General features: G+C 37.8%; 1 protein-coding gene and 1 pseudogene across 1 annotated transcript; both read right to left on the reverse strand.

Moving 5' to 3' along the window:
• Positions 1–132: 132 nt before the first annotated feature.
• On the reverse strand, positions 133–1766 carry LOC147930511 (uncharacterized). The gene is made up of 2 exons (XM_087476904.1): positions 766–1766; positions 133–655 (listed from the first exon to the last, which is right to left on the reverse strand). The coding sequence occupies exons 1-2, from the start codon at positions 1764–1766 to the stop codon at positions 133–135; spliced, it is 1524 nt and encodes a 507-aa protein (XP_087333030.1).
• A 16624-nt stretch (positions 1767–18390) lies between these two features.
• On the reverse strand, positions 18391–18994 carry LOC104792960 (S-protein homolog 2 pseudogene; annotated as a pseudogene).
• Between the last annotated feature and the right edge of the window lie 1076 nt (positions 18995–20070).

The following is a 20070-nucleotide window of genomic DNA, read 5'->3' on the forward strand; positions in this document are numbered from 1 at the left end:
GTCTGAGCAACCCCCTGATTCAAAAACAGAGTTTGACTGGTGATATTGTTGCAACCATGTTTTGTTGATTAACACCCTATCTAGTTTCTTACAAATGACCCCGTCGTGCCGTTTATAACACCAAGTAAATTTCTATCCCTGATAACTCATATCCGTAAGCTCACAATGACTGACCAGATCCTGGAAATCTCGCATTCCAATAGTCGGTGTTGTAGCAAACAAAGAATGATTCCCTCCCTCTAAGACCTCATTACAATCACCGCATATGATCCAAGCTTTGTTCCTAAACATTGGTGAGTCATGATGATACCGGAGATCTTGCCAGAGAGATTTTCTATCTGCAACAAGATTCGCAGCATATACAAAGGTGGCAAAAAACTCTTCATGCTGCCCCTCAATGTGTATAGAGACTGTGATTAATTGGGAAGTCTTATTTACCGGAGTTACCCGTACATTATCCCTCCAAACTAACCAGTTGCGTCCAAGACGATGCTCATCATAGTTCGATAGCATAGACCAACCATTAAAAACCGATCTAAGCACTCGATCTACTCTTCTCTCTTTTACTTTTGTTTCAAGTAAACAGCCAAAATCAAAGCGACCTTGGCGTATCCACTCCCGGACTACATTATGCTTTTCTGTTTTATTAAATCCCCTGATATTCCAAAAGAATCCAGACATCAGAGATTTTTGGGGGTTTGACGTGTGTGCATTGTACTAGGAGGTAAGTTCCTAGTGCTCTGCTGACCCTCTTTAGAGAGAAACTTGTGGCTGTCCTTGGAAGCACGCGGGAGAGAAGGTCTGACTGTCACTGCAGTACCCTGAGGGCCATTAGTGCAATCTACAATAGGCTCATTAGTCATCTTCGCCACAAACAACTTAGCATTCGTCCCCACATCTTGATTCTCCACTTTGTTTCTATCCGACTCAGCTTCCTCAATCTCATCCCCTAGGTCATCCTTATCACTTAGACAAGAGAAACTGTTCGTCACATTCGAGATCACCTTATTACTTTTAGTGAGCACTTTCCCTGGGCTTCGAACACTTTTTGTTGGTGTCTTCCAACCTTCCCCCTGATCCTCCACAGTTTCCTGCACAGCAACAGTCGCATTACCCTCAGTAGCGTCTACTGTTTGTCGCGCAGTGTTCTCATGTGTTTCACCCTCTTGCACCACTGTCACCACCGTCGCCATTGTTTGAGTGGTAATCTCCAAATCACCAGTTCCTACACTCTCCCCCGTATGCACTTCCCTGTTTTGTCCAACAGGGATTACTGGAGGTTTAGTTTCGAGACCTCCATCCACCTTTTTCTTTAACAAACAATATGTACTTAAATGTCCCCATTTAGAGCAATCCGTGCACCTCGGAGGTAACCATGGATATACAAATTCCACCACTGTATCACTACCCTTACCTGACTTAAAGGAGAAAAACTTTGGAAGTGCTCTTGTTAAGTCCACCTCAACTAAAATCTTCGCTTCCTCGAAAGATTTACATGCCTCAGTATCCGGATGTAGTCGTTGTGGCACCCCGAGAGGGCTAGTAATGGCACTCAACACTTTCCAAGAGAAATACTTGGCTGGCACGTTCTTGACAATGATCCACAGAGGGATCGTTTTTATCTCCTCCTGATCTTGCTCCACTATAGGACTCCATTTAGACAGAACTACCGGGACACCACAGAGGTTCCACATACCACGTCTTAAGATGCGAGCGCGAGTGCACTCATCCTTGATACGAAATCGCACCGTAGTTTTATCCACCATGTAGACATCAATCTTTGTGACAACCCGTCCCGTGGATCCCACTAGCCTCACTGCTAGCCCGCTAGCCTCACTGCTAGCCGCCCAAACGGACCCCAAGCTGGCCCTACAGGGCATCGATCCTAACCCCTCACTGGGCAAATGGAACTATTCATCCAAATCCACAGTAGGTTATTGGTGTACCAGGCGTTCCTTGAACCCTGGTCCCCACCCTTTAACAACCTTCCCACAGGACAACCTGCAGATCAATTGGTGACAGCTTGTCCTGTGGGAAGGTTGTTAAAGGGTGGGGACCAGGGTTCGAGGAACGCCTGGTACACCAATAACCTACTGGTGGATGTGGATTTCCATAGTGATGGGTTAGGATCGATGCCCTGCAGGGCCAGCTTGGAGTCCGTTGGGACGGCTAGTGGTGGGCTAGTGGGGTCCACGGATGGTCCGTTGGGGCAGCTAGCGGTGGGCTAGTGGGGTCCGCGGGACGGGTTGTCACAATCTTCATCGTTTTATCACCTAGTGTCCAGATCTTGTTCACCAGAGCATGTATACCCCCCCACGAACGGAGCATTAGCCAGAAACTTACCAATCAAAAAATCCTCCCATAGGGGATGAGCTTCTGCAAAGACACTGTCTGGTATTGTAGCCGTTGGCATACCGTCAATATCCTCAACAGCAAGGTGAAGCTTCTCCATCTCGTCCGTGGACTTGACCATAGATACCCATGAACGCAGTTTGGGAGAAGTGGCCACAGTAGAGTTGCCTGAAATCTCCCCATCCTCCTTATTCTCCACTGTCTCCTGGTTATTTGGATGTAAAGGGTCCCCCGCCGGCACCGGAGAGACCTCCGGCGGCATTGAAACTTGGGTGGAAAGCAAAAACCCTAAATCGCTTAGTTGATCGCCTCCTTACAAAAACGCACCGTTTAAAGACCGAATTTTAGTCTTACATAACCTGTTTTTAAGAAGTATACTTGTTTGATGTTACTATCGAGTGTTTTTTTCCTTAGCGTTCTAAAATCATGCACCGGATTTGGAACAAGGGAATGGCCATTGTTATTAGATATGAATCCCATGAGTTCATAGCAAGCAGTATGACTGTAACGACAGATTCAAAGCTTCTTAATTTGGAGGGTTTTTGCCGGATTTGCATTAAAAATGTGTGGTTTCATGGAATGTTCTGCTTTTCTTCCTCTGTGCAATGTGATTCTTGTTCGAAGCAATCGAGTTGTTTCGTCACATGGCATATATACTGGAACAAGGCCAAGCAAGTTTAGTTTTTTCTACTTTTAACGCTTGTGCAACCCTATATATGAGATGTTAAAAATGTCGCAGTAACTTTGTAAAACTCGATAATGATCCTGACCTTTTATTGTTGAATGAACTCGTTGAAATCTATGCCAAAGTCTGTAGCCTTTTTAGATTCTTCCTGGTGAAGTTGCTAACATAGGGAATTTCGCCAAACCACATTACTCAAGTGAGCGTCCTTTGTGCGTGTAAACACGTAGGACTTGTATCTGAAGCGAAATACTATTTTGAAACCCATGTAATCTCGGTTTGGTGTTAAACTGATACGCTTGTATGAATGTCAGGAAGGGCAGGAAAACTAACTAAGGCGATGGGAAAATATATATAATCTTTAAATATATATGCTTTGATGCTCTCTATAACTAAATTCCTCTGTCTTTTAATTTACTAGGATTAAAGTTTTAAACTTTATTTATAATAAATCATTAATTAAATATTGCAATCAAACAAAAATATTAACAAAAAAGTAAATATACTAATTAAAAGGTTTTTCGGGCTGATCTGAGCCATGTCGGACTAAACCCGAAAAACCCTATAACCCAATAAAGATACACGTAATTATCGTAAAAAAAATCCTAAAAATTCTACAATAACTAAACTTATACAAAATAATCCTACGTTATATTGAATTCATTGGCCTAATCTTAAAAGAAAAATAAATAAATATAAAGATATGTGTTCTCTCATATCTTTGTCATATATATAGAGAGGAAGAGGTCATTCCAATGTATAAACCTCAATTCGAATTTACAAATCTAAGCACTACAAATAGAAACCAAAACAATGAAAATAACGAAAAGTCAAGATTATACAAATTGTTTGGAATATAAAATGTCTCATGCGATGCATGGATAGAATGAACATAATAAAATATATTTAGTTATTTTAAAATACATTCAATTTGTCAACAACTTAAATAGATTTGCTCAAAAGAGCCAATTGGTAGGAATACTGTTTACATAAGTGATATGAAGCGGTAGGAACTAAAATATATTAACTATAAACTAAAAATCTAATAGATTTTATGAATTAATATCTAGAACTAAATTTTTATATTTAAAATTTAGAAAATAGATCAAAAGAAACAAAGTACAATATTGATACACAAAATAAGCATTCTGAACAACATTTAATAATTTCAAAACATGAACAAAAAGTGGAAATAAAGGTAAAAAGATACAAAAGACCTCTGAGGACTTCAAACAAACCTTCTTCATCTAGTCTTTTTACATATGCTCCAAAATTTTGACTCTACTTATTTGTTTCAAAACCTACAAAAGTCACATAAAAGAAAAAAAAAGATATTTTAGTTAAATAAAAATTGATATTACTAAATTTAAAAATTTATGTGAGTGGTAGAATATGATGTTTGATGAAGAATTTATCTTGCTATATATAGAGAAATTTGTAGTTGCACGACTAAAAAGACGTCAGTTTCCTATACGAGTTTGTTATGCAATGACTAAGGTCAAAGCTTTTAAAAAGTTTGGTTTATATTTGTCAAGTCTAGTCTTTTCTCACGGACAATTATAAGTAGCCCTCTCTAAAGTCACTACAACAACAGGACTTCAGATTCTTGAAAGAGATACAAAACACTGTGACAATAATGTTCTACAAAATATTATCTACCAAGAAGTTTTCAACAACATATGATTTTTAGAGACAATTTCGACTTTGTTCTATTGCTTCTATTTACCATGATATTGCTTTCAACTTTGTTTTATTGGTGAAACTTTTTTAATGGGAAGACAAATTTTCCTTATTTTGTTAAACCAAAATATATTACTACTTTCTCCTTTTTCAGTTTGGAATAGGTAAGATTAATATGTTGACCAAAAAAAAATGAAAGATTAATATATGCATCTTCTTTTTCTAATACTGTATTTTAATATTTATTTTAGTACTTTTAGATTGTTTTATTTAATTTATATTTTCATCTTTGAATTATTTGAGATTCATATATTACCGTGCTTATATTTTTTTATTATTTCTTTAATTATGTCAAATTAATGTTCTTCTAATTTCTCAACCTCGATTGGTTGGTCATTAAACCTTTTTTTGTGCTAACATAATTGTTACTATTCGTTCAATCCGAAAAGGAGATAAAGAGGAGAAGGTCTTCAACCTAATAGTTGAATAAAATAGGCTAATCAAACACAAGCTTACAAAAAACATAAATAGATTGGGAAAACTGAAATCGTTGTTGATAGATCCATAGGAGCTCGGAGACAGAGGCTAATCATGGTGTGTCAAAGAAACTTCCACGAATACATTGGAAAAATTTAACATTAGTTACTATCAAAATATTTTGTGATGTTGGAAAATGATCTTTAATTTCATTGGTTGGAGCAAGCTACTTTGAGATAGCTAAAAGACATGAACATGTTCTCTCCACACAGGAGGAGGGCAGAGCCAAGGTTTTCTCTATGGTGGAGGAGGTTGGACGCAAGGTTATCTCCCCAAGGGAGGAAGGTGGGGGAGGTTGGACGCAAAGTTATCTCCCTATGGGAACAAGGCAACGCCAAGGTTCTCTCTGGTGGAGGAGGTCGGACGTAAGGTTCTCTCTATAAGGGAGGAGTGCAGAACTGAGGTAATGGTAACATACATAAATGATTTCTATATGGATATAAATCATTGTATTATAGCAAAAAGAAAATTTATAATTAATATACAATAACTTTTAATATATTTTTATTAAATTTAATTTTAATTACAAACTTTAAACCCGCATATCGGGCTGATCCTTATCTAGTTTTATTATAAATAAAACTATTTTTAAGAAGTAAATATACAAATTTTTTCCACTAGAGATTTTTTTTTCATTTCTTTGTCTTAATACACATAATTTCATTAAATTGTAAAATCTAAACTCTAATCCTCATTTATAAACCCAAATCAAATATACTTTTGTTTAATTGTAAAATCTAAACTATAATCCTCTTTTATAAATTCAAACCAATATATAACCTCGTAACTTTAAAGGTGATTATATTACAACATGTCATGTGTTTAATTTTATTAAACATTTAAGATTTCATATTGGACAAATTTAATTTTATTGGACAATTTTAGAACCGCACATTAGTGTTTTGCTATAAATGAACTATAATGTAATTTTTTATACCAAATAGACCTAAGTGATACAATCATTTGGATTTCATGATTTTTTTGATTAATAATTACATGAGTAACATATAACTCAATAACAATCTTAGATGTTAACTAATAACATATTATTCTAAGTTGAAGCAATAGATTTTATATATAATTTTAAAACAATCAATATAGAAATAATACACAAATCTCTAAAAAGATAAGAATGGACATCCCCTAATCATACATATATTTATACTATACAATTATATGTAATATAATATATATTATTTATATGCTACAATTATTTATTGTTACTTATGTATAGATTAGTAAATTTAGAATTGACATGTGTCAACATATTATCGATACAACTGACACATTTTTTAAATACCAAATAGACCTAAGTGATACAATTATTTGGATTTCATGATTGTTTGGTTCATAATTATTTGACTAACATATAATTCAATAATTATCTTATATGTTAACTGATAACATATTATTCTAATTTTGAGCAGTAGATTTTATATATAATTTTAAAACAATCAATACATAAATAATGCACAAATCACTAAAAAGATAAGAATGGACTATCCCTAATCATACACATATTTATACTCTACAATTATATGTAATATACTAATGATATTATATTTATTTTTTCAACCATTTACACGAAAGAAACAATATTTTTTTAGTAAGAAAATTTGAGTTAGATTTCTTCATATAGTTAGTAAATTTGAGTTAGTAAGCAAATTTTTATTGTTATTGTAGTTTTGTTGCAACTGCATCACATACATTATTGTACAGATCCACTCTAAATTTTTCTGGTTATACAGATAAAAATTCATATGTTTTTGTTCGATATCAATATATGCATCAACCACATATTGATGGAAAAGGTGGCCTGAACATCTTATTGTTCCTGGAGATGTCAATTGTTGTATGTATTTAGTATTCATAATACTCTCACATTGTGACATATGACCTCTTCGTAGTATATCATTCTTATATGGAATGGTTTTTTCTATATAACCTTGTTCACCATATGGAAACAATAAAGGATATTGTAGAGACATATAGGATGGATGTAAAAAGCTGATGTATTGTGGTTTGTCCATTTTACGATGCACTATTATGTCTTTCTCACAATTTGGAATAGACATGTCACCCACAATAAGTCCAGCAATCTCATCTCCTTATGGAAGGTCAAACCGTCTACCACGTTCGTTATTTTTGATTAATCTAATTGAGTATTCTTCAGTTGTTCCAGATTCATATCTATCTCTAGCTATTCTGAACACTTTAGCTAACTCGTTGTATTCGTCAAGGATTTTAATCAATCCGCTGAGAATACTTTCATTCAACTCATTATTTTTTCTTTTGGCAAGTGCATTGAGACAGTTTTGAAGTTCATGAGAAGTATCATATACATATAGCTACGCAAAACTTGGTAGATCTCCTTTGACTGGTAGTAGAGATCCAATTTTGTGGTAATTCTGACCATGCATACAAAAAGTGAAAGGACCATTTCCTGAATTGATGAAACAACCGACCCTTTTTTTTTTTTTTAATAAATAAATAATAAATAATAATATAATTAAATAGCTACAACTAGTGGTCTCATATCCACTAGCCACCTAACCACATTCACAATCCAACAGCGGAACCACATACCAATAAATATCCAATAAAACAATAACCAATAACCAAATAAGTAATATCCAGCATTAATCCCAAACAGCATAAATCAAACAACCAGCAATCCTAACAATGCTCTAAGACTCAATTCTAGCAACCTAACCATGCCAGATAACCATACAATCAAGTCCCTAGAACATCCTCCTCTTCATTGCCTTTGATTCCACGATCACACTTTGCCTTTACCTGCACCACAAACACAAATTGAGATGCATGAGTATTTGATAAACACTCAGTGAGGCAATCCTCCCATCTACTGGGCTATACACACAAGCAATAAGATCTCTACATGCCACAAACAACAATCAATAAAACAAACCAGGCAATATACATAGCATGCAACGTCCATCGTAACTGAACAAGGGGTGTCGACCGACACCAGATGGTGTCGATCGACACTGACTATCTGGTGTCGACCGACACCAAACTGGTGTCGACCGACACCCTGCCCGACACTCCCGAAAACCCTAGTTTGCATCGACCGACACCTCCACATGGCATCGTTCGACACTCGCTAAAGTCCCGAGCCGTCCTCGCGTTGGTGTCGACCGACACCCCAACTGGTGTCGACCGACACCGATGCCGAGCAGCGATTTCCCTCGATCAGAAACTCCGAATCTCGCTTCCAAGCTTCTCCAATCCACTCCTTGCACTCCCAGAAGCCAAACCCAGCCCAGACAGCAACGAAATAACATAGAGAACTCAAAGAAACAACCACATAAGCACCAAATCACATAGAATCTAGAGATCTTAGCTTAGATAAGCCATGGTCATGCACTCACCTCTTCCAAGAAGATTCTGACCAACAAGAACGAATTCCCTCACTCCTAGCAAACTTCTAACACCTCCCCAGCCTTAGATCTCCCAAGAACAGCAAGGAATCTCTCAATCTCTTCCCAAAAGCTCAAGAACACTCTCTCTTTTGTTTTTCTCTCAAAAACGGCGACTAACTCCAAATAACACGACCCTAGGTCGTTTTCTACCTCTAAAAACTCGATTTAGGGATTCCCTAAACCAACCACGCAAACCGGACAATTAAAATTGAACCGACCAAACCGGCCACAACTGGTGTCGATCGACACTCCCCCTGTGGTGTCGATCGACACCCTTACCAAAATACCAAAAATTGGTTTGCGGGTGTTACAATTCTCCCCACCAATCTAGATTCGTCCTCGAATCTCGAACAACCATCAGCCAAGGACTCCCGTGCAACCGTCTCCACGGCCCGCACTCCTCCGACCGATCTACAGAAGGTCACCTCTAGGCGATAGACTCACGCTCCAGGCGTCATTTGCTCTTGACTTTTTGGACTTCCCTTTACTCATAGGCCTAAACCTTGAGTTTTTATTGGCTCCTCATCAGACCTAAGTCTGCATGCCAAATGATATAAGGAAAATCCAACTCGTCTCTCGGGTTGCCACCCTACAGCGCGCCCCCGGATCGTCATCCGGAGTCGATATACCAACCATACTCCCGAGCCACAAAGTCTCTGAATATGGCAGTACTAGGAGAACCTAAGTCCCCCAAGAGTCGCGAGCAAACAATTCTGAACACGTCTGAGTCCTATCCCTATCCAGGTTTCCTTCCCGTGGCTCGCGTAAAAACATCTCAATGTCCTACCAACCACATATCCCCTCACTGGGATACCCCATGACCACACAAGGATCATATATACGCCACAAGGGCCGCCACAAAGGCCAACAAAAATGTCCTCACGAGGACCGCCACCAAGGCCAAACAAAATGTCCTAAAAAGGACCGCCACCAAGGCCACTCGTCCCCAAAGGACCATCACAAAGACCGTCTGTCCCGAAGGACCGTCACAAAGACCATCTGTCCCGAAGGACCGTCACAAAGACCATCTGTCCCGAAGGACCGTCACAAAGACCATCTGTCACGAAGGACCGTCACAAAGACACTCTGGCTAAACAGCCCGCCACAAAGGCCAACAAATGGCTAAAAGCCCGCCACAAAGGCCATACAATGTCTAACAATACCGCCACACACAGGCACTCTGACTCAAAAGTCCGCCACAAAGGCACAAAAGCCCCTCCCAAGGCTTCCCACCGCTAAAATGGACAAAATTCTGACTCCCGCAAAACTTTCCATATTTAACACTTTCCATTTTTGGAAACTCCTCTTCACAACCCTGCCTCACGGAAACTTTGTACCCCAAACACCACCTCATCTTGTTACTGAGTCGCACAACCAACCACCCCAAGCGACCGAGTAACAAGAGAGATGGGCTGGAATACTCCATTCCCGCTCCAGCCACGGATTACAGATGGGACCAGGCTAAACAAGCTCAAGTCGCGGCTTGCTTCTCATACCACTTCTTGAACCTTGCCTTCATCTTTGCCTCAGGCTCCCAAGTCTGCTCCTCAACACCATCACAGTCCCACAGGACTCTCATCAAAGGAATCTTCTTCTTCCGAAGTTCCTTGATCCTCCTCTCGAGAACCCTCACTGGTCTCGCCTCCAAAGTCATGTTAGGCTGAAGATCCTCAGGAATCCTAGCCAACACCTCCTCTCCCTCACAGAGACACTTCCGCAACATAGACACATGGAAAACCTTATGGAATGCACGCATCACCTCAGGTAACTCCAATCTATATGCCACTGGTCCGATCCGCTCAATCACTCTGAATGGACCCATATACCTCGGACTCAACTTAGTCTCTGACAATGACCTGTTCGGACCCCGCAACATGGCCATCTTGAGGTACACTCTGTCTCCTACCTGAAACTCAAGATCTCTCCTCCTCCTATCAGCATAACTCCTCTGTCTATCCTGAACCTCTTTCATGTTCAGCTTGAGAACCCGAATCTTCTCTGAGGTCTCCTGAACAAAACTAGCACCAAACATGCTCCTCTCCCCCACCTGAGTCCAGCATAAAGGTGTACGACATGGTCTCCCATACAAAGCCTCATAAGGAGCCATCTTAATACTCGCCTGATAACTGTTGTTGTAAGCAAACTCTACCAGGTTCAGGTGATCTGCCCAATGGCCACCCCAATCCAACACACACATCCTCAGCAAATCCTCCAGCGTCTGGATCGTCCTCTCAGACTGTCCATCTGTCTGGGGATGATAAGCTGTACTCATATGCACCTTAGTGCCCATCTCTGCCTGAAATGCCTTCCAGAACACCGAAGTGAATTTAGAATCCCTATCAGACACAATGCTCGCTGGCACTCCATGCAACCTGACTATCTCTCTCACATACTTCTTAGCCAAGACCGCTGCTCCATCAGTCTTCTTAATGGCAAGAAAATGTGCAGACTTAGTCAACCGGTCCACAATGACCCAAATAGCATCAAAGGTCCGTGACACTGGCAATCCTACCACAAAATCCATAGTGATCATATCCCCCTTCCACTCAGGAATGGGTAAACTCTTCAGTAACCCGCCAGGAACCTGATGCTCAGCCTTCACTAGCTGACACACATCACACCTCGAAACCCAACTAGCTACATCCTTCTTCATCCCGACCCAAAGATAGTACCTCTTGAGATCACGGTACATCTTAGTCGCTCCTGGATGAATGGACAACTTGCTCGCATGAGCCTCTCTCTGAATCTCCTACCTCAACTCCTCATCCTTGGGCACACACACACGACCGTGCACCAAGATAGTACCATTATCTGAGACCTGATACTCTGAATCCACATCCTTAGAGGCATTCACCAGCCCCAAATCCTTCTCCTGAGCCAACCGCACTCTACTCAGAAGATCTGCTCTATAAGCCGCCTCCTAACCCAATGGTTCTCGAGAAAACCGCACACAAGCTCAACGCACTGATCTCTCCTACCAGAGACTTCATCTCCTGGTCCTGTAGTAATCTGCCAAACCAAGGAAACTCCTGATCTCAGTGACATTCTGTAGTCTAGGCCAAGCCTTGATAATCTGAATCTTCTTTGGATCTACAGAAACTCACTCTGCATAAACAATGTGACCCAGAGAACCCATCTCACGCTGCCAAAAACTACACTTGCTCAACTTAGCAAACAACTTCTGCTCCCGCAGCTTCTCCAGAACTGCCCTCAAATTTATTGCATACTCCTTAGGACTCTTAGAAAATACCAGGATATCATCGACGAAAAAGATGACAGACACGTCTTGAAACTCCTGAAACACACTGTTCATCAATCTAAACTCTGTTGGCGCGTTAGTCAACCCAAAAAGGCATCTCCATGAACTCATAATGCCCATACTTCGTCCTGAAAGCCGTCTTTCTCACATCTGTCTCATCTATCGGTATCTGATGATAACTCGACGCCAGACCTACGTTGGAGAACCAAGTAGCACCTCCCAGCTGATCCAACAACTCATCAATCCTGGGAAGAGGGTACTTGTTCTTGACAGTGACCCGGTTCAAACCCCGATAATCAATACACAACCTGAAACTCCCATCCTTCTTCTTCACAAACAACACCGGCGCTCCCCACGGTGATACACTAGAACGTATGAATCTCTTGCTCCATAAATCCTCTAGTTACTTCTTCAGCTCAACTAAACCAACACTCAAGTATGCCGACATCAACTCGCCCCCACTTGAATATCAACCCTCTTGTTCCTCCAAAAACCTCTAGTAACTTGCCAGTTAGGGAATCTTCCACAAGTTAGTTTATTCCAAAGATAGCTTTCCGCTTGGCAATTCTCCACAGCAAATCATCAATACGAACGTAATAAAACAAACAAGTACCATACGCTCGCATATTCTGATTCACCGCTTCAAATACTTTGTAGGCCGCTAACTCAAGCCACTTGACTTATTCCCTCCAACAAGCTTACCAAAACTTTGAATCTAGCAACCCTGTCCATCTCCAATGAACTTCATCCAACATCGTTGCAACGATTAGTTTATCCTGCCATGAAGGCTTTCCGTGAACTTATGTATCTGGCAAACATGCCTCTCCTGAATCAATCCTGCTGTAACTCCCCTTCCCGGGACTCCGGCACCACTGGCCTCACAATCCTGGCAAAACAGCCACACATTCATAACCGCTCTGGTTCATAAAACCCTGGCCCAACGGCCAACATAATCCTAAAATCCAAGATTAAACCACCGTAAATCTCTCGAGGTCTACATTCAATCGTTATGTTTATACTCACGTCCTAGGAATTGCTTGCTCCCAACTCTTCCACTCTTAGGTCGAAACCTTCGAGTCATACCGATCTCACTCTCAGACCAGCGTCTTCGAGTTATACCGTCTCACTCTTGGACCACAATCCTCAAGATCTCAGTATCAGGGGAACTACTCATCCCCTCAGGAGAACAACATCCCCTCTGCCACTCTCGGAGCCCTCAGCCCCTCGAGCTATCGGTATTCAGGGGAATCACCATCCCATCAAGAGCAACAATCCTTAACGACTATGAACATCTCTCGACACAACTACCTCCTGTGATCCGAGTATAACATTGCAATGTTACACCTGCCCACTCAACTTATAATATCCAACTGGATTAACCACCAAGCAGAGAAATATCTGCTCCAACTGCATATGTCCACATATCCGCCTCTCTAGGCCCGATACCTCTTGAGAATAATCTCATACCGGTCATCTACAACCGCTCCATCCTCTTAACGTAAGTTGGAAAGTCCTCAACATCGGCAGCCCTCGACTGCACCCCGCCACATGTGGCACAACTGGAGCCTACACTGGTACCCCTCTCGGTAACCGCTCCAACAGCACGCCAACAGATCCGCCAAGCCATCATCTCGACCCTGGACTCCACCTGCTGCAACCCCACACCTGGGTTCCCAGCACCCCCGGCACGCTCACCGGCTAATCCCCTCTGGTCCCTCCTGATACGCTTGCGACCCTCTGACGTACCTCCTCGTGGAACTCTGGACTACACACTCGCTGGCCTCGGGACCCACCCGAAAATGACCACGACCACGTCCCCGTCCACGACCAACAACTCAAACACCTTAACCACTGATCTTCCAAGAACAGAGGCTAACAAGCAGAAAACAAATCAATACCACACAAAGAAACATAACAATAACTCACCGTGGAATCTCATTGAAGGCTCGAAGAGGATGTTCTAGGACTCCATGCCACACACAATTGACTAACTCACATAATCAATCAAGACATGCAATCCCAAACATCACAACAGAAACCTAGTGAACCCAAACCTAGAACCGTAAGGGCTCTGATACCAAAATGAAACAACCGACCCTTTTTTTTTTAATAAATAAATAATAAATAATAATATAATTAAATAGCTACAACTAGTGGTCCCATACCCACTAGCCACCTAACCACATTCACAATCCAACAGCGGAACCACATACCAATAAATATCCAATAAAACAATAACCAATAACCAAATAAGTAATATCCAGCATTAATCCCAAACAGCATAAATCAAACAACCAGCAATCCTAACAATGCTCTAAGACTCAATTCTAGCAACCTAACCATGCCAGATAACCATACAATCAAGTCCCTAGAACATCCTCCTCTTCATTGCCTTTGATTCCACGATCACACTTTGCCTTTACCTGCACCACAAACACAAATTGAGATGCATGAGTATTTGATAAACACTCAGTGAGGCAATCCTCCCATCTACTGGGCTATACACACAAGCAATAAGATCTCTACATGCCACAAACAACAATCAATAAAACAAACCAGGCAATATACATAGCATGCAACGTCCATCGTAACTGAACAAGGGGTGTCGACCGACATCAGATGGTGTCGATCGACACTGACTATCTGGTGTCGACCGACACCCTGCCCTAGTTTGCGACACTCCCGAAAACCCTAGTTTGCGTCGACCGACACCTCCACATGGTATCGTTCGACACTCGCTAAAGTCTCGAGCCGTCCTCGCGTTGGTGTCGACCGACACCCCAACTGGTGTCGACCGACACCGATGCCGAGCAGCGATTTCCCTCGATCAGAAACTCCGAATCTCGCCTCCAAGCTTCTCCAATCCGCTCCTTGCACTCCCAGAAGCCAAACCCAGCCCAGACAGCAACGAAATAACATAGAGAGCTCAAAGAAACAACCACATAAGCACCAAATCACATAGAATCTAGAGATCTTAGCTTAGATAAGCCATGGTCATGCACTCACCTCTTCCAAGAAGATTCTGACCAACAAGAACGAATTCCCTCACTCCTAGCAAGCTTCTAACACCTCCCCAGCCTTAGATCTCCCAAGAACAGCAAGGAATCTCTCAATCTCTTCCCAAAAGCTCAAGAACACTCTCTCTTTTGTTTTTCTCTCAAAAACGGCGACTAACTCCAAATAACACGACCCTAGGTCGTTTTCTACCTCTAAAAACTCGATTTAGGGATTCCCTAAACCAACCAGGCAAACCGGACAATTAAAATTGAACCGACCAAACCGGCTACAACTGGTGTCGATCGACACTCCCCCTGTGGTGTCGATCGACGCCCTTACCAAAATACCAAAAATTGGTTTGCGGGTGTTACAATTGATATCATAATCAAATTTTCTACCCATTGATGTAAAAGCAAGCATTGAATTATATGCTCGTATGTTGTTCTGAAACGATGTTGACCGTGACCATAAGTCATCTACATATGTTGGTGGTTGTCGATATGGTTGCGCAGCACAACTCGTCCTTGTTGACAACAAATCGAAACTTTCAATTCTTTTCCACTGTGTTTAAGACTTCAGATTTCCACACGAAAGCCTCACAGTAATTACATGTCACTAAGTCATTGTTTTTTCTTTTATTTTTTCTTGAATAAAGAACAATACATTTTTATAAAATAACATGATTTTTATCATAATTTTATTAATTTAATAATTATTATAATTAAAGATATTGAACTACATTATAGAGGATAGAATTGTTACCTCGCGACGTTTTATTCTGGAGACATCTTCGTTTTTGGTTTGGAGTATGATTATCTTGATTGTTATCAATACATCCTCTATTAGATGGATTGCCATCCAAAATATATTCAAATTTCCTTTTTCTGTTAGATTCCCTTGCAAGATATATGTGGTTAAATTTGATGGGTTCGAATGTTTGCTAGTTTTAACTTCTTTTGATCGTTTGTAATAAATCCTGAAATATATGTTTTTGTTAGATGAAAGTGTCTAGAAAAAAAGGAGAAAAAGTTAAAAAAGTTGAAGTTGTTATTTTCTTAGCTGCATAGTTGTAAGCTGGAGTCTCTATATTTTGTAAAATAATATTAGTCAATTATAAAAAATATCTATGTAAGGCTGAATATGAGTTTATACTTACGCATTGATTTAGTTTGTCCACCCATACATGAAGTGTAGCTAGTTTCAGCCGCATATGAGATTCATCGGTAAGCATCTTCTCCATCATAACAATCTGATCATTATTCATAATGGTTCTATTCCTTTTCTTGACTGAATTTTTGTTATTTTCACAGTATTGGTTTCCATCTGTAGTGCTCATATTTGAATATTCTGATTGAGTTTGATACACTTGAATGACCTTTTCCTCTCTCTATATATATGACAAAGATATGAGAGAATACATATCTTTATATTTAAATTCTTTTTTTTTTGTTAAGAATAGGCTAAGAAATTCAATATAACGTAGGATTATTTTTGTATAAGTTTAATTATTGTATAATTTTTAGGATTTTCTTTAAGATAACTACGTGTATCTTTATTGTTAAATTATTTGTATAGATTTTTTTTGTTTAGACGATTCATTTATCTTTATAATTAGAGAAATTGTATAATTTAAAATATAATAATAACATTTTATTAATATTTTAATAATTTACAACATTATAAGATTTTAACACATGTCGCAATCTTATGAATTAGTAACTTCTAAAAGCATCTATACTAGTATTTTTGCAGTAACTTTTGACAAAAAAAAATCATTTTGGAAACAATTAGCATTCAATGCATTGACTTTAATATTAGTTACCAAAACTTTTAAAATTAATTATAGATAAGATTTAAGAAAATAAGGAAATCTTTCTATCTCATTCAAACATAAATATATGTTTCCCTTTCATTTTTATTTGAATTTTTGTTTAAATTATTTTGAATTATTTTATACTCCATTCGTTTCAAAATATATGATGTTTTAGTGAAAACACGCATATTAAGAAATAATTACTTTTAATAAGTTTAATCAATCATAAACAAGTCTGCATACTATAAAATATAAATTTAATCTAAAAGTTGCATAGAAAGTTGGAAACATCCTATATTATGAAACAAAAATATTTCTCTAAACATCCTATATTATGAAACGGAGGGAGTATTACATTTTGTTAATAAAAATTATGATTTTTTTCCTGCATATGATGTAATATAAATTTTTAAAACGGAGATATATTACACTATAGATGAATTAAAAAATACGGGTACAATATCTCACATCGCCTAAAAAATTGGACAATGATTTAGAGTCATACTATAAAAGAGACCAAAATGATTCAGAATACAAATGAGTAGAAAGCTTGATTTATCAGGCATTCAAACTTTAAAAATTTTATTTGGTTAATTCCGGTTCTTTAGTTTAAAATTTTAAATATTATAAATATTAATATTTTTTAGAAAGTTAAACTTTATTAAATGTTAAAAATATTAAGTAATATTTAAACGTTTATGAAGTTTCAAATATTATAAATATTTAAACTTTATAAGAAGTTTAAATATTATAAATATTTCAACTTTTAAAAAAGTTAGAAGACCTTTAAAACATTAATAATATATTTAAAATTTTACGAAACTTCAAATATGAGAAATACTCAACCGTTTCAAGAATTCAAGTATTATAAATATTTATACTTTATAAGAAGCGTCAATCTTATAAAATGTAAATGGTTACAATCTTAATATATAACATATCAACTTAATCTAATATTTATAATACAAAAAAAAAGAAATATTAAAAATTAAGATGAGATAGTGCGAGTTAAAATATCTCGGACATGACGGGTTTTGTCGATATATATATAAATTGAAAATATCATCAATTCCATGTACACGGGCAAAACATCATTTCATTATTCTGTTAACACTATTGGTATCAGATAATAGACATATCTTTAAATTGATTAAATAAATATTATGTAAAAAATAAATTATATTTCGGTATTATATGGTTTAAAGTTTAAACCATAAAATTAACAATTATTATATAATTATAATATATTTAACCAATAAATATAACTTATAATTTAAATATTTTTGTTATAAATAATTTGCCCCGCGGTGTACCGCGGGTCCTAATCTAGTGTTTTATATAATAAGATATAATTCCGTAATAAGCTTTTTTGTTGACTTTTTTTTTAAAAAATGATTAATGCAATTTAGTGTTTTGGATAATAGGAGTCAAAGTAAAACTTATGTGTAAAAGGAAACCTCATCATAGTTGATAGTACTTGGATATACATTAGAGTCATTTCTGATATCGATTATGATTTGTTTCTCAATATGAAATATATGTATGATGTAGTCAATAGACATTATATATATTAAAGGAAACGTCATCACGGCTGTGTGTTCGTAAAAATAAAATAAAAATTACAGTGTTTTCAGTCAAAAATAATATGAAATACTTTTATTGATTATGTTGTTTATTAGTGAAATAGAAGTACACGATATTGTTAAAATGTTATCAAAGCAACTATGAATTCCAAGGTTGACAAACATCATACATTTTAGTTTCTTTGTTTAATTTGCAAGCTCCATTTTTGTGGATCTTCCAATGGCAATTTCTACATCCAAATTTAGCGAATTCTCGGTCTCTGCTTTAGTTGTAGATATCAAAATAACGCATCTCATGTTCCCATTGAAAGCTGCAAAAAAACAAAGTGCCCCCAAAAATACTGGGTTTGAATTGAAACGACCACGTTCTATTTGGTGGCATAGTCGAAGCTCCAAAATCATCGTTTCTTGATTTGCAGTGATACGACAACGACAAATGACCACCAAGATCATTATGTATAAACACAGTTGTCCTTGGGTTGTCGAAACCGGTTGTAGGAACCATAGCATTTCGAGCGCCACATATCAAATCTACATTAACACACATAGTCGTAATGATTAAGAGAACCGCAAGTTTTAGTAGAGAACCCATTTTTTTCTTGTAATATGAAAAAGTATTGTATATGAATGACTACTCTCTTTTTTTGTGTCAAGTATATGAATGACTACTCTTTCACTCAATATTTACTTATATATACATTTTCCAAATACATTGGAAAAGAAATCAGGAAAAATGTCATTAAAATCATGAACTTTCAAATTTTGGCCATTTAAAACATGAACTTTGTTGTAGGCCATTTAAACCATGAACTTGTAAATATGAACAGACGTTGCTATGCCGTTAATCACTCCGTTACTAACAAAACGACGTCGTTTTAATGGAAGTTTTAATTCGAAAAGTGTCATTTAAACCATGAACTTTTAAATACAGGCCATTTAAACCATGAACTTGTAAATATATGTCATTTAAACCATGAACTTGTAAATGTATGTCATTTAAACCATGAACTTTCAAATTTATGTTATGTAAACCATAATATATAAAAATGGTAATCAATCTTTCAAACTCTAGTGCAGTATCCTAAAACAAGATGATCAATCCTTCAGACTCTAGTGTAGTGTCCTAATAAATGAAAAAGACTCAAGAAAAAAACAAAAAGACACAAAATACATGACAAAGATCGAAAAAGAATGATGAACTGATGTTCTTCTCTCTCTTTCTCATAATCGCATCATGAGGCAGAGTCGAAGAAAGAAGAGATAAACTAAACTAGGGTTAAACGGGTTAGCCGATTAAGCTTATATACTTCTACAGTTTCTAATAAACCAATCGATTCGATTACCGAGTCAAACCAAAATCCGGTTATTCAAATCAATTGCACCGAACGATTAAGCTTTCTCTCTTCGATTTGCTCCGATAACCAAAATTTTTAGGTTGTCTTGTTTTTACCGAATGCCCAGGGCAAGTTCATGGTTTAAATGACATAAATTAAAAGTTCATGGTTTAAATGACATATATTTACAAGTTCATGATTTAAATGGCCTATATTTAAAAGTTCATGGTTTAAGTGACATTATTTCAAACTAAAACTTCAATTAAAACGATGTCGGTTTGTCAGTAACGGAGTGATTAACGGCATAGTAACATCTGTTAGTAGGTCAATTATCGGATTTAACGTCATGTCTATTTTGGCCTGGTCAACAAAACTTCATGTTTAAAAAAA

Source organism: Camelina sativa, chromosome 12 (assembly GCF_030686135.1).
Source record: "Camelina sativa cultivar CO46 ecotype springtype chromosome 12, ASM3068613v1".
In the NCBI taxonomy this organism is placed as follows: Eukaryota; Viridiplantae; Streptophyta; class Magnoliopsida; order Brassicales; family Brassicaceae; genus Camelina; species Camelina sativa.

What these genes read in the sequence shown, in the direction of transcription:
- LOC147930511 (XM_087476904.1), bottom strand. Translation starts at nt 1,766, where the DNA reads ATGGTGGATAAAACTACGGTGCGATTTCGTATCAAGGATGAGTGCACT. An exon ending in GCTTCCAAGGACAGCCACAA is followed by an intron (nt 656 to 765) that starts GTTTCTCTCTAA and finishes TTGGAATATCAG; the next exon opens with GGGATTTAATAAAACAGAAA.